Source organism: Toxorhynchites rutilus, unplaced genomic scaffold (genome assembly GCF_029784135.1).
Source record: "Toxorhynchites rutilus septentrionalis strain SRP unplaced genomic scaffold, ASM2978413v1 HiC_scaffold_168, whole genome shotgun sequence".
NCBI classification, from domain to species: Eukaryota; Metazoa; Arthropoda; class Insecta; order Diptera; family Culicidae; genus Toxorhynchites; species Toxorhynchites rutilus.
Window position 1 is genome coordinate 10,041 of NW_026599727.1, and position 14,960 is coordinate 25,000.

Below are 14,960 nucleotides of genomic sequence, written 5' to 3' on the forward strand. Positions count from 1 at the left end.
ATTTTTCAATTAGCGGTTTTTTACGTGGATTTTCCAATTAACGCGGTATTTTTTACGCGGATTTTCCAATTACCGTAGGTACGTATCCCCCGCGTAAAAAAAACCTGGGTGTATACGAACACAATAATCACAGAAAATATGCTACTCTCAAACACTGGTATACCATTTGTATAGTATACTAGCTGATCCGGCAAACTTCGTTCCGCCCAAAATTTATTTTTCGTTATCACATTCACGTTTTTTACTAAGCGCACGTTCATAGGTCCAATCGCAGAACTGTTCATTGATTGATTTTCTAATCTACCCTTTAAAATTACCTTTTACTATAAAATTCCTAGTACTTCTACCAAAACTCGTCATTATAATATCATATTATTTTGAGACACAATTCTCATTCAAGATTTTTCAACCACTTGCAAATAACATGTTTCTCCATTACATGGAATAAATGATTGATACAAAAAATATATAGAATAAAGACAACCCTAAATCGGACAATTACTTTCTCGAGTTTTGCTCTTATCAACACATTCGGTGATCCATTTTTATTTATATAGATAGAAGATGATATAGGAGTGCGTTTTGTCACATTGAAAAAAAATCAATTGTCGTGTTTGGTTGGAATATGTTCGGTTGACATATGTGTATTATTTTTACGGGACCCTCTCTCCATTTCAGAGTACAGAGGGGTGTCATACCATCATAGAAACATTTCTCATATTCAAAAACCTTCACATGCCAAATTTGGCTCCATTTGATTGATTAGTTTTCGAGTAATGCAGAAATTTGTGTTTCATTTGTATGGCAGCCGCTCTTAGAGAGGAAGCAAAAGTGTCGATTCACCATAGAAACGTTTCGTGTCCCCTAAAACCTCCATATGCCTAATTTAGTTTTATTTGCTTGAATAATTCTCGAGTAATGCAGAAATTTGTGTTTTGTATGTATGGCAGCTCCCTCTTGCAAATCGAAATTACACATCAGAAATTTGGAATCTGTGAAGCTTTCTTTTGGCCGAAAAGTTTAATATTCGATTGTTTCATATTCATAATTTCAAATAATCATAATGAATCCACGAGAACAAATATACACTCGGGTTACTATAAGTACTGCATTACAAGATAGTGAAAAAAAATCCCTCGAGAAGTTCAGTTCATTCAGTGTAACTAGATCAGAAATCCAAATGTTTTTAGGAAACTTTCTTGCAATTCTGATCAGCTAATTCGTAAACGTTCGCCACCGGAGATGCTTCAGCTTTACGACAGCTTTACGTCGTTGGTGGGAAGTCAATTCCAATCGAGCCTACCGAAGTGGAACAGCACACGCTCCATATTTGATGAAGGTCGAAAATAGCTCCAATAATTTCACATGATTCACTCACTGCTGCCACGCATGAAAATGGGAAAATGAAAATTTGATTCCACTTACGAAAACCCTCTGAGATGGGCTGAGAAGCATAAACGAAGGAGCAGACCAACCGAGGTCGTACAGCGTTATTATATTTTCATCGAGATGCTTTTGTCACGCAGACACGCTTTTATGCCCTATATCTAATGGTGACAGGAATGGGCCAAAACTGACTTTATCCGCTGAATTCTACTATCACGTAGGTAGAAGGTGTGGTGTATTCTCGTACCGTATCGTCTTCAATTTTTGAACATCTCTTTAGGTTGAAAGAGAAAACTCAGTCGCCAAACAATAGTCAGCCAGCCTGCGAATACACGCGCGGGTTTGCTCTGCTCTCACTTTATGAATATTAATATTGTGGAATTCTCCATCCTTCGACATCGACTTCTGGATGAGACCGCGTCAGAGCTTCTGTTCCTCATTCCCCATCAATGATGCCACGAGATTCTGGCAAAAATGGCAACCTACATTCGCTACTTGAGCGATGCGCCATTCAGTAGTCTTTTCCCATGGGAAAAATCCATTTGTGAAGTCAAGTGATTTCGGGAACCAATTGTGCACCAAAATTCAAACACTACCACCAAGCAGATGCATATTCAAGCAAGCGATAACCGACTGAGAAAGGGGATTCAAAAAGATTGTCCGCAATCACATCAATACCGAACGCAAAGTGTTGTAATGTAATGAGGCCTTTTTCACTCTTTCACTTTTTTGTGCGTGTGCGTAATACATAGCACAAACGAAAACGTCATCGAAAGAGAAAAAACTTTTTGAGAATTCAACTCCCACCCGCGTCGTGGCAAGGTGCTGGAGGTTGATACTGGTGGGGAACCAGACAAACACTCACCAATGGTACAATGGATACCATGGTGAAATTATCATCAATGTGCATCACTCTATCAAAATGTTTCACTTATTGCCGTTCCAGTTTCGTGTTTCCAAACTCATCTGTGCCTGCCGTAAACTCGATACTGGCAAAGTGTACTCAAACCTTGCAGTACTAATCGGATCGTTTTGACGTTTCCCGTTTTTTTCTCTCCTGCAGGTAAGGATGGTTCAAAAGTGACAACGGTTGTGGCTACAGCCGGCCAAGGACCAGACAGACCACAAGAAGTATCGTACACAGATACGCGGGTGATCGGCAATGGCAGCTTTGGAGTCGTCTTCCAGGCGACGCTCTGTGATACGGGAGAGCTAGTCGCAATCAAGAAGGTGTTACAGGATAAAAGATTTAAGGTGAGTGCAAAAAAATGGATGGAATGTCAATCGTGTCACCATGAACATTTGGCTGTTTTCCACTGGGAATGTTTCATATTCAATATTAACCCTTTCTCTACGAGCATCGTCTATAGACGACATCTGCGCGATGACTTGTGTGTACGAGCGTCGTCGTGAGACGACATCAGGGTGATACTGCACATCGATCACACCAGCGCGATATGCATACTTTTCGGCGCAGTGCTCCGTTCAGCGGTAGCACTCCGGTGAAGCACACTGTCGTAGAGAAAGGGTTAAGGGGGATGGTATAAAAGCAACTAACAACTTGTCACAAACTGAACATCTCAATCGGAAGGAAAAGTTTTTCAACAACAAATGGTTGTCATGACCGACCTAGATTTCTCTTCTACTTTTCCTGATTCGGGTGAAACATTTGATGCCAGAGGAAGGTCATTTCGATATGACAGAATGAATGTGAAAAACTTTTATAACAAGCCACACAGAAAGGTTGACTAGGGGGGGCAGAATAAAAATCAGGTTTCTGTGCAAGATATTCTATTAAAATGGGGTCCATTCGGATTATAAAGGTGGGTTTCCACTGAGGTAACAGGAGTAGAAGATGACACTTTTCGTCACCTCAATTATGTAGAAGGGTTCAATTGTCGCATCGTGTCGTTTCGATGGAAACAAGGCGTGTAGTAAATGCCGTACACGTTTCTTCAATTTCGCCTTGTGGAATTCAGGCTTGAGAGTACATTTTGCCCATAGTTCCCTAACGGCGGGTGAAATGTCACTGTTACAAACCAATGGAAATCCATATTGGTACTACAGCTTATTACAGATAGTGATCTGCGCCCAGAGTGTTCTATTGAGAAGAAACAATTGACAACACAAAATTTGAAATCCTACCCAGAAAAACAATGGTGCGATGACACTCGATCTTCAGAGCCGTATCGTGGAAACCCCTGGGATACCTTGACAAACGAACACAAGTTGATCGAAAGATAGATGCAGCACTATGATGAACACTGGAACAACGCGCAGACAGGAGATCAAGACGTTGTTGAAGAGTACCACAAGGACGCAATAAACATGAATTGAATGAAGGTATAGAGGCCATCAATCAGCTGAAAACCGCAAAGTAATTGCTAAAGATGCTTATCATTCACCCAGCGGAGCTATTCAGGGTGGTCCGGGAAAACTTATACAATGTATATACCGGGGAATAGTCAGGATCTGGGGCGCGAAACAGCTAACTATGGAGTAATTTGCCCCATATCTATAAAGGGGATACGGCGATCCTGAAAGGTGTTTTCAGAATTCTATCCAAGATCAACGTTTATCGTTAATAGTAATTAGATTTGTGGGAAGTTTGACATGAATCCGGCTTGATAGTCGGGCTCATGTCTGTTTGCTCGATAACGGACCAATTTTTCAGTCTACTTCAGATCCTCCAAAAGTGTCGCGAGTATCAAGTCTCCATTAGAGTGCCAATGGATGTATGGGAAAAAAGTGACCCTCGAATTTTCAAAGCGAACTTGATTGAAAATGTTGATTCCCACGAAAAACTACCCTATGAAAAATATCTGCTCAAATTTTTTTTGTCAGAAATTGACTTTTCGGCACTTGGCCGTTTTTGTCTGAAAAGTCGATTTTTGACGAAATTTTTTTTCGTGATAGCAGTAAATCTCGACGTTTCATGCAATTCTAAGACATTTGGCATAATTTTTTTTTTTAAACCCCGATTTCCCTTACTCCCCCCTTGGGTGATTTTTCGATTTAAAGAAAACTAAAATTTTAAGACCTGCGACAATAGTAAATGAAGTCCGTATGAGCCAATATTTTGCAGAGGGTATTTTATCGTGCAAATCAACATTTCGCAGCAAGTTCCGAATGAAAAATCCAGATAATTATTTTTATTGGTACTCACGTTTCCATACGTTTCGTCTCGTATTCAAGAAAAAAAAGTCCCAGAGCGTCGATTTTTGACAAAATTTTTTTTCGAGATGACACTAGATCTCGACGTTTCATGCAATTTAAAGACTTTTGGCTTCAAAAATTTGTTTTTCGAAAACCCCGATTTCCTTTACCTCCATCCGTGGGTGATTTTTCGGTTTTCAAAAAACTCCAACTTTGACCGCTGTGCGACACTAGTAAATGAAGTCCGATTGAGCAGATATTTTGCATAGGGTAGTTTTTCGTGGGAATCAACATTTTTAATCAAGTTCGTTTTGAAAATTCGAGATGGCCGCTTTCGTTGGCACTCTAGTCTCCATACACCACATCTTCGTCAACTTCGAAGCCGCATATGATACAATTGACCGAGAAAGGTATGGAGAATCATGGACGAACACGACTTTCCTATAAAGCTAACAAGATTGAATCAGGCAACGATAATCCGTGTGCCACGCAGTGTGCAAATCTCAGGCGTTCTGTCACGGTGTACTTCGGCAAGGCGAAAACTCCCATCTTCTGTTATTGTGGTGAACGTGGTGAACGAATTCGTGAACTTGGCGTGGTGAACGAATTCGTGAACTTGGGATCACTGATAGCCGCCGACAACGAGACCAGCAAGGAGACCCGGAAACGCATCTCATCGGACAATCGTGCTATATTTGGACTCCGCAGAATCCTACGATCGCATCGAGTGCGTCTTTGAACAAAGCTAACCCTGTACAAGAACGCTGATAATACCGATTGTCCTCTACGCGCATGAAACTCGAACAATGCTGGTAGCACTTGTCGTTTTCGAACGAATGGTTATTTTTGGTGGCGTTTGGACATCGGACGGAATACGGCGCAGGTGCTGAAATATTGAGCACCAACAGGTTCTCGAAGAACCATCTACACAGCGCAAAAGCGGGAAAATTGGAGTGGTCGGACCATGTAATCAGGATGCTAACCCCATTGAAGCGGTTATTAACAACCCAGATGGCACCCAAAAGAGAAGAGCAACAAAGAATTTAAGTCAATTGTAATTCCATCTGCTGAATTGCTGAAAATGTTAGAGAAGGCTTACGATGAAACGATGAAACTTCATCAAAAACTCATGTAAAGCCTGTTCACGTTAATTTTGGAAACCAAGACGATGCCAGTTAAACAAAGAATAATGCAATACAACAAAACCGATTGTTTATTTCAGTAAAATAAACTTATATCTCAAACATGGAAAGCTTACTTCCATGTTAATTACTTTGTCTGTAAAATTCACGAATTTTCTTGGGAACATCTGCCATTAGGTTCCGTTCCGTATCCTCAGATATGCTGGCGGCGGCGCTTTTCCATCTTCTCTTGGAATCATTAATGCTATTCGCTTTCTTCTTAGTTTCGAATAGTTTTCGCTTAACCAGAGCCCATTACTTTTCCACTGGGCGAAGTTCTGGACAGTTCGGTGGATTTGCTGTTTTTGATACATATTTGACCTCATGTGCATTATGCCATTCCAGGATGGATTTTGCATAGTAGCAAGAGGCCAAATCTGGCCAAAACAACGCTGGAGAGTCGTGGCTTCTTATGATTAGTAGTAACCGCTTCTGGAGACATTCCTTCTCGTAGACATCTTTGTTGACAGTGCCGGTAGAGATGAAAGATTTGGATTTTCGGCCACAACTGCATATGGCCTGCCAAACCAAGTACTTTTTGGGAAATTTAGACTGCTTCTTGGTCCGGAAATACTCGGCTACGGCATTCCTTCGTATTGCAGTATAAAAAGCGAGACCCGGAAGCTGTTTGATTTCTTCGAGAACATAAGTTTCATTGTCCATTATGGTGCATGAACATTTTTGCAAAAACTGGGTGTAGAGCACCTTAGCACGGCTTTTTGCAGTGAAATTTTGCTTATCATCACGATTGGGCACCTTTTTCACTTTGTACGCCTTCAGTTCATACATCTGCTTCACTTTTTGTACCTATGGTTTTGATTTTCCAACCTTTCGAGCCACATTTCTAACTGAAAGATTGGGATGTTTCTCAATAATGGCAACCACGTTTCGGTCCATCTGTCGGGAGCATACTTTTCGATTTGTTCCGCTTCCAACCTTCCGATCCACAGTTAAGCGCTGGTCAAACGATTTGCACACACTAAACACGGTACTCTTCGGCAGTTTTAGCTTTTTGGCGAGATCGCGTACCGACAGTGTTGGATATTGCTGCCGTTCGCGCAAAATGCGTTTGCGTACTTCCACTTGATTCGACGCCATTTTACCAAACTGAAGAAGAATGTAAACATGTTGGCAATCGAAATGAAGAGGAGGGCTTCAGCTGTCATGTGAGTGAAATATTTCATTGATTAGTGAAATATTTCATAAACTACACTGAAAGAAAAGTGTCCGAAATTTAACGTGGACAGGCTTTATGTGAACACTGCGGTGCATTCAAAAACGGTAAAGATGTATTGGAAGATTTGCTTTGCTTGCCTTCAACGCATTCAACTGAGGTTAACATCGATCAAGTGGGGAAAACAAAACTTTAAAAATGAAATTTGTGTTTTACAATGGTGCACCCGTGGTCGAGTGGTTAGCGTCTCACATTATCATGCCGGGTGTTCGGGTTCGATTCCCGTTCCGGCCGGGGGATTTTTCCTCAAAAAAATTTCCTTCGACTTGCACTGTGGTCACGCGTATTCTAGAGCTTGCCCCTCAGAATACATTCAAGGCGTGTTATTTGGCTTAATAAATCTCAACTAAGTATTAATAAATGATGCTAGTTAATGCATACGTTAAGACTGGTTCCCGAGTCTGATATTTAAACCAGCCAAGAAGCTTCGGAATAACGCCATCGAAACCACCAAATGTCAAGGTAATGTTGACAGTTTTAATTGATTCTCATCAGTGATGTGTAATCATAATTTTTGACAGAAGGCTGATGGTTTTGATGGCAAGTAAAGAACATTATCTTCATGTTACTCAGCAAATTCTATACCACATCGTTGTGCCACAATAATCATGTCAAGAAACTTTTTGATGGACTTTTGATTGAGAAACATAGAAAATTCTTATAATTTCATCACAATAAAAATGAAGAATTTTCTAGCAGCAATTCAATACTGTTCTTCTAATCAAGAATAGAAAGGATGAGAAAATATGATAAGCTTTAATAATATAATAATAATATAACAAATAATCTTTTTTTTTCGAATATCAGCGCCAGCTCTGATATTTTTATCATTAATACAAACGCAACCATTTTTATAATGGATGTAGCTGTATCTATACAAAGAATCAGTCGCACAATGTTAACGTTAACATGAAATAAATTAAACAATAAAAAAACAGAGAAGAATACGAGATTGGTGGAACCCCAATCAATGAACATGAACAGTTCAGTGAATTATGTAAAACAATGTTCGAAAAATCGCGCGTTGGAACAAAAAAACAAAGATGAGGACTCAATTATATAGTGCGGTGACCCTTCGATGAGAGAGTCACGCCAATGGAGTACAGAACCAATTTAGCGAGAGAGGGTGAAAAAGGACTCGAAAGACTGAAATAGGGACGACGACGGACGCGACCCGGAAGTATTATTGAGTGAAGAAAAGGCTTTGCTGAATCAATTGACCCACTCGAATGCTTTTCAAGATCAAACAGAGCTTATTCGAAACCTTTGCTTATTAGGTGCGTGGGAAGGGGAGTAAAACCCGTTCTTATATTTATTATCCACACTGGAGGCGAACCGGGCACACTTGTAAGTGGCTCTAATCCTGACACTTGGCTGAACGCTGAACGGAGCACTGCGCCGAAAAGTATGCATATCGCGCTGGTATGATCGATGTGCAGTATCACCATGATGTCGCCTATAGACGACGCTCGTACCCAAAGGGCTAGGATTCGATCATGTAGCTAGCTATACTGTGATATAATTATGTATCAATTGATGCGCCAATTGTGTTTTAATTCTCTTCTTCCACTTTCGTCTCTTTTCAGAACCGTGAATTACAGATTATGCGGAAGCTAGAACACTGTAACATTGTTAAACTGAAGTTCTTCTTCTACTCCAGTGGCGAAAAGGTAAGTTTTTTTCAGTGAAGAAGTATCCAATCGAATGAAAATCGAAAGACGTTCTAACATATCATCCTGTACGCATTTCATCTAATATATAGGTAGAATTTCACACACTGTTGTTTTGTTAGATTACAACAGATTATTGTTGGTTAAGAATGGCCATTAGCAAAGGCCAGAAAGGAATTCTATCGTGTATAGAATTTTTGTGTGAAGTTTACATCAATGATTACATTTAATTTAATATCTCATTTTTCCAATGGATGACGTTTGTTCTACGATTCAACGTTGGTTAAAGGTGTAATAACTAATCTACTTTTTAACTCATCAACTTTTTATTTCACTAAATCTCTATTGAGATAGAGCTGATTTTATGATTCCGGATTCTAAGGAACTGAAACTTTATTATCGGAAAAGCAAAACCCAGGGTCAAAAGTCGAACGCTATGAGTACTGAGATTATTCATTGTGTTCAATGGGGTACAATTTCTCCTACCCGAAGCATCCCAAAGCGCGTAAATTGCTGCGCTGTCAAGTTTGTGAAACGATAACCCTGTCGATGCGAAAGCGTGTTATGCCACAGCAAAACAATATAATTTCAATCCACACAGCCGCGCGTTACGTCGCGAGACAGCGCGAGCGATGCAAATAACTTTGATGGATTATCCCCTCAGCAAAACAACAAACATCCATCCGAGTTGTGTTCTAGAGCAATAAAGTGTACGCAAAATCATTGCATAACACAGCCGGCCGCCGTCGAAAGGCGGACAGCTCAACAGGTCCGCTTGCCATCATCATCCGATTTGGGGGTAGACAAAATCGCAATAAAAACCTGTAAACAACGTTGGCGGCGCTACGTATGGACGATATTTCGACTTGTGGGGCTTCCTGGGAGGACTATACTCACTGATCGTAGACCTTTAAGCAGTTATCTTCACATTGCCTACGTGTTGTTATTTTTTAATATTTTGAACTGAAACATCAGCCTCTGCGCCCCGCCAATCAGACCCGACGTTATCATTTCCAATTATTTATTCTCACCAGACGATGAAATAAAAGTTGTTTGTCATCTTGAACCACGCGTGAAAGTTCCTTAGAAAGATCAAGTCAATTCGGATTGATATTTATTCACAGTTGAAGCGAGAGATAAGGAATAATGCCGACACGCTAAACACGGTGTGATTGGCATTGAAATCCGGATGAGTGAGCCTAGAGTTTCATTCAACTGGTCGATAAACTTCATGGTCCCGAACTATACTCGACACTCAACATGTCATTACGATTTTGTTGTATTATTCTGTATTACTACGTGTAATATGTTTTCAATATTTTTCAAAATTGCGAGCAGTTCCAAAGTATGTGAAATTCTTCGAAATAACACTTTTTTTTGATGAATCAATTTTTATTTGGACGTTCAATTTAGTTTGTTTTAAAGGGTATAAAACTTCAAATTGGAATGAAATTTCACGGGTCAATTATGTAAAATTACTCGTTCCATAATGTTTATTCAAACAAATAAAATTTGGCACGCGCGGTGTGGCATGTTCTGCCGTCTTGTTGAAACCATAGATCCTCCCCTCAATCGTGGTACAAAAAAGTCGGTGATCATAAACCATAAACTTTAACGTGCCAGTATAATTTTCAAAGAAAATCGGGCCAATGATACAACCGACCCATAAAGCGCACCATAACCATAACCACCCATAAAGCGCACCATATATAGTCACGAACTGCATGACGTTTTTGACGATACGTCTTGTACCTCGCAGAATAAAGCAAGGGTCGCTAACAGTGATTGCTCGAGTTAATTTCTCTGATGAATGATTATACCGATTATAAAATGGACGAACAGTGCGTTGAGTTTTTTTAAATGAATCGTGATTTTCGTGAAATTAACCGCAAATTTGAGACGTTGTTTACGTATACTTGTAATGACAACCATACGTTCGATACACTTCCTGACGTGATTTTTTACGATTTCTTACGAGTCTGCTCGTGACAGCCTTCACACGACAACTGACTCGGGTAAACCGAAGCGTTCGTCATTTTGTTAAAGCTGTCACAGCGATAGAACTAACAAAATAGAAGACACAACAAATTGAAAAAAAAACAATCCCTTCGGTTCGTTTTAGGCATGACAAATTTACAAAAAAGTTATATACAAATTCAAGGAATGAAGATCAGAAATTTCTTTAAATATATTTCGTTGGCAATTGAGAAATCGAAATTGATCAGCATTGTGCAATTAACCATGCTATGATAACCATGTCAGATCGCTGAAGAATTGCACAAAACTACTTCATGAGTACAAAATGTTCGGTTATTTAAGACGGCATTTTAGGATATGCCTTTTGACATTCAATGCCCCCATAAATTTGGGAGCCCCACTCATTCTTCTCCTTGTTTCTACCGAATCCAATTTATCTGTATGAGTCCCGCCTATCGTTTTTCGGGCTCGCTTGGTTCGCCTAAAATTCATCCATTGGCTTTCACTCCATAAACGAAGTTCATTGCACATAAAACCCTGTGGATCATAATGTGTAGTAGCCAAAGTAAAAAAACTTATCGATCAACACAAATTCGTCATTGCCCATTCTATCATTACTACCAAGAGGGATTCCAGTACGTTCATTCTCGACAACTGCATATGTTCTCTCGATGCTGTCTATGTCAAATTGAATTCAAAGCTCTTTGACAGACTCCGCAGTCAAAGGCACATAATAATCCATTGCACCACTAGCAAAACCGTGGATTTCTATCGATGGTGGGTCACACTATTAAATTAAATGATATTTCACGTTTCCAAACTCGAGATCGTGAATGAGAAATTAAATGTTTCGGTAGCTTGTTTCTTTTCCTCGTAGTCCTTATTATTTTGTATCTTACCATTGTATAGTCCCTACTTCTTTATTTTGGTATCCTAGTAATTGCATTTGCTTTCTCACATTTTCCATTGATTTTCAATGTTTCAATTCTTAAATAATGATTTCAAATTTTCTTTTGTCTTCTTTTTCTTTCTCTCTTTTCTTAATCGTTTCTTTTCGGTTCGTCAATTTCCTTAACATCGAAAACACCACTACTTCATTACCTTCCTCTAACAATCTGCGTATCTGCAAAGCGGGAAGATTTCCCCCTCGACATGGGAATATTTGCCAGTGCATTGCAATCACAGGTAGACACAGCCCGTCGCCACAATAGCAGCAGCAAGCGTTTGAAGCGTTTCTGTGTGTGCCTCATCGAATTATTCGCTAAAAATAAAACGCTTGCGCTTGAATTGACCACAACTGTGGAAAACAAAATGCGTCCGCGCATAGAATCCGCTCGCTATTATTCCACTCTGTAGCCATTCCGTTGTCCACGTGTTGCTTTCTCCAACATTATTTACCCTGAAGTACGCCCAACGCGCCTGTTCCTCTCGAATGTAACAGTTTTTCTAACCCATTGTTTAGATTGGGATTTCGATGCTAACATCATTGACTTGTGATAACATATCATTCTGCATCGAAAGAAGTAGTTCTTAAGGCAGTTATGAAGGGTGCAGAGAAAAAACATGCGGTACATTCCATCACATCCCGAACATTCACCGGATTTGCGTAGCATGTAGATCTTTGATTTGATCATATGCAGTGGCGTCGACTGGGGGTGCGGAGGGGGCGAACCACCGCCGGGTGCACGGTTCTAGGGGTGCAGAATGAACCGAATTTATGTGAAGAAATTGGATAAATATGTTTTCTGACGCGAGCCTCATCCGCCCCGGGAGCAAAATCTTCACTCAACGCCACTGATCATATGTACTCTTATGTTCAATTGCTAACCAATTTTTCTTTTCCCTTTTTACAGAAAGATGAAGTGTATCTAAACCTAGTGCTCGAATATATTCCAGAAACCGTTTACAAAGTGGCTCGTTATTATGCTAAAAATAAACAAACGATACCAATCAATTTCATCAGAGTAAGTTGGCGTATGATTTTGATGGATTCATGGTGGCATTAACATTACATTGTTTTCGTTTCTAGCTATATATGTACCAGCTGTTCAGAAGTCTTGCCTATATCCACTCGCTCGGTATTTGCCATCGTGATATAAAGCCCCAGAATCTGCTGCTGGATCCGGAGACGGCCGTGCTGAAACTGTGTGACTTCGGCAGCGCCAAGCAGTTGACACACGGCGAACCGAACGTGTCGTACATCTGCTCGCGGTACTACCGAGCACCAGAGTTGATCTTTGGCGCCATAAACTACACCACTAAAATTGGTAGGTGTTGTCGTAATTAAAAAAAAAAGTTATGCTTGACCGTCCCTCATTTACTAAAATAGACGTATGGAGTGCGGGTTGCGTACTAGCCGAATTGCTTTTGGGACAACCGATCTTCCCTGGCGACTCCGGTGTCGACCAGCTCGTAGAAATCATCAAAGTCCTCGGAACGCCAACACGCGAACAAATCAAGGAAATGAATCCAAACTACACCGAATTCAAATTCCCTCAGATCAAGAGTCATCCATGGCAAAAGGTAAGCGAGGCTACGAATTAGGATAGACTCTGTTGCGGTATGAATACACAGACACACACTTTTTCCTATAGAAGACCCTCCCATTACACACAAACACACACATTCGAGAACAGACTTAAACGAAAGCTGTGGCTCCGTCGCTCAGCACAGTATTTCCTCTTTTTTATTATCTCAGAGATATACAATATTGCACACAAAGAAATAGCAACACCAGAATAAACAACAAACCAGCCAATCGAACGAAAATTCAACATACTCTCAGGTGTGATTCGCTTCGACTCATTTCAGTTAATGCTAGAGCGAATGTCTTTACCTAGTGCCACGACCGAACATCAACGTATTAGAGTAAGACGAAAAGAAAATCAACATATAAGCGAGTTGAGATTTGTTTACCATAGAAAAAAAACCTGTGCCGCCGCATAACTGTTCTTAATAAGATACACATACTCCGTGATTCGAGAATATGATCTCGTTTCGAAGAGTTACAAGAATATAAAACTCAGTACACCGCCACTAAATCATTTCGTTTTCAACAAACAAAACCAACAACAACAAACAACAGTTCACACATAAACAAGACTTATGACCGCAGGAATGAACGAAGGGATAACATGGCATGAAAACGATGGTCCTCTTGACTTTGTACTCAAACAAATTGTCGTATCCAAAAATTTTGATACCTTAATGTTGACAACGTCATACGTCAACATTAACCAACGTTTTTTTTACTTGTATCGTCTAAAATTTTATCATCTGAAATATTCATGGAAGTCCTCGACTTTGACGAAGTGAACACAATCAGTACAAGTTGTTTTGGGAAGCACTTCCTCAAGCGATTTCCCGAAATCTTTAAGAATATTCTTGGACATTGTCGGAAATTTCAAGTCAGACTACACCTAAAACCAGACCTGTTTTTCGAACTAAGCGCCCAGTTCTATACTGCACCATTCCATTGATCGACACGGAGCTTAACCTTCTCCAGCTGTTGAGTATCATCTCGTCAGTAGAGGACTCCGACTGTGCGGCTACTATTGTTGCAGAAGCCCGAATTTGGCCTATTACCGTAGGCGTGTTAATGTTTGCACCATTGAGCAATGTAAAAATTTAAAAACTTGAAATCCTAATGTAAATCTCCATGTTTACTTTGTCACCTCCTGGAATGAACAGCGGGTTCCTACTTTTGCCATCGGAAGCCACCAATCCAAACATCGTAATCACCTTGCTTAGTCGAATACATGTTTACATGCTCGTCGGCTACGTGTCTCACCGGGGGAGAACTAATACAGGGATCGGTTTCGAAATTTGATAAGGGATCGACGATAAACATGCTCTCATCGGTGACCGATTTTTTCCGCTTGAGGTAGTTCAAGATTTTCTAACCAACTCGGTTCACCCTGAATGCACCCGGATGCCTTCGGTAATCATGAGTTTTTTTCCGTGCCCTCGATTTCGTCGCATAAGTCGCTGATCCCTTGTTCCTTCGCCATTTCCTCGTTGAACGCACTGGATTCGCCTGAATCTTCCTTTGATGGCACCGATAACCCTCGAAATCCGAGCTGAGCTCAGACGACCTGTAGCCACCTTCGCGGATAGTGGTCGTTTCTTTTCTCGTTCTAAGACCCTTTTCACAGTCCACCGGGTCACTCTCGCGGCGATTGAAAGTCTTTTTGCGACTTTTGCGCGTGGGACAAATCACGAATACGCTACCACTTCGTCATGGTGCAACTGTCAAATCAACCCATATTAAGCCAAGCAAATCGAACAGCAACTTTGATTATTATTCATGGCTTTGGAAAGCAACCATATGGCAAGGTTTTCAAATGGTATCAAATG

The 14,960-nt window shown here is 40.4% G+C and overlaps 1 protein-coding gene across 1 annotated transcript; it reads left to right on the forward strand.

Annotated features, from left to right (window-relative positions):
• Positions 1 to 2,370: 2,370 nt before the first annotated feature.
• LOC129781698 (protein kinase shaggy-like) lies at positions 2,371 to 13,163 on the forward strand (the record flags this gene model as incomplete). The annotated part of the gene is made up of 6 exons (XM_055789270.1): positions 2,371 to 2,640; positions 8,544 to 8,627; positions 11,736 to 11,789; positions 12,458 to 12,568; positions 12,634 to 12,871; positions 12,934 to 13,163. Coding segments are annotated over 6 exons (972 nt in total), but the record flags the coding sequence as incomplete, so codon positions are not given.
• Positions 13,164 to 14,960: the final 1,797 nt, after the last annotated feature.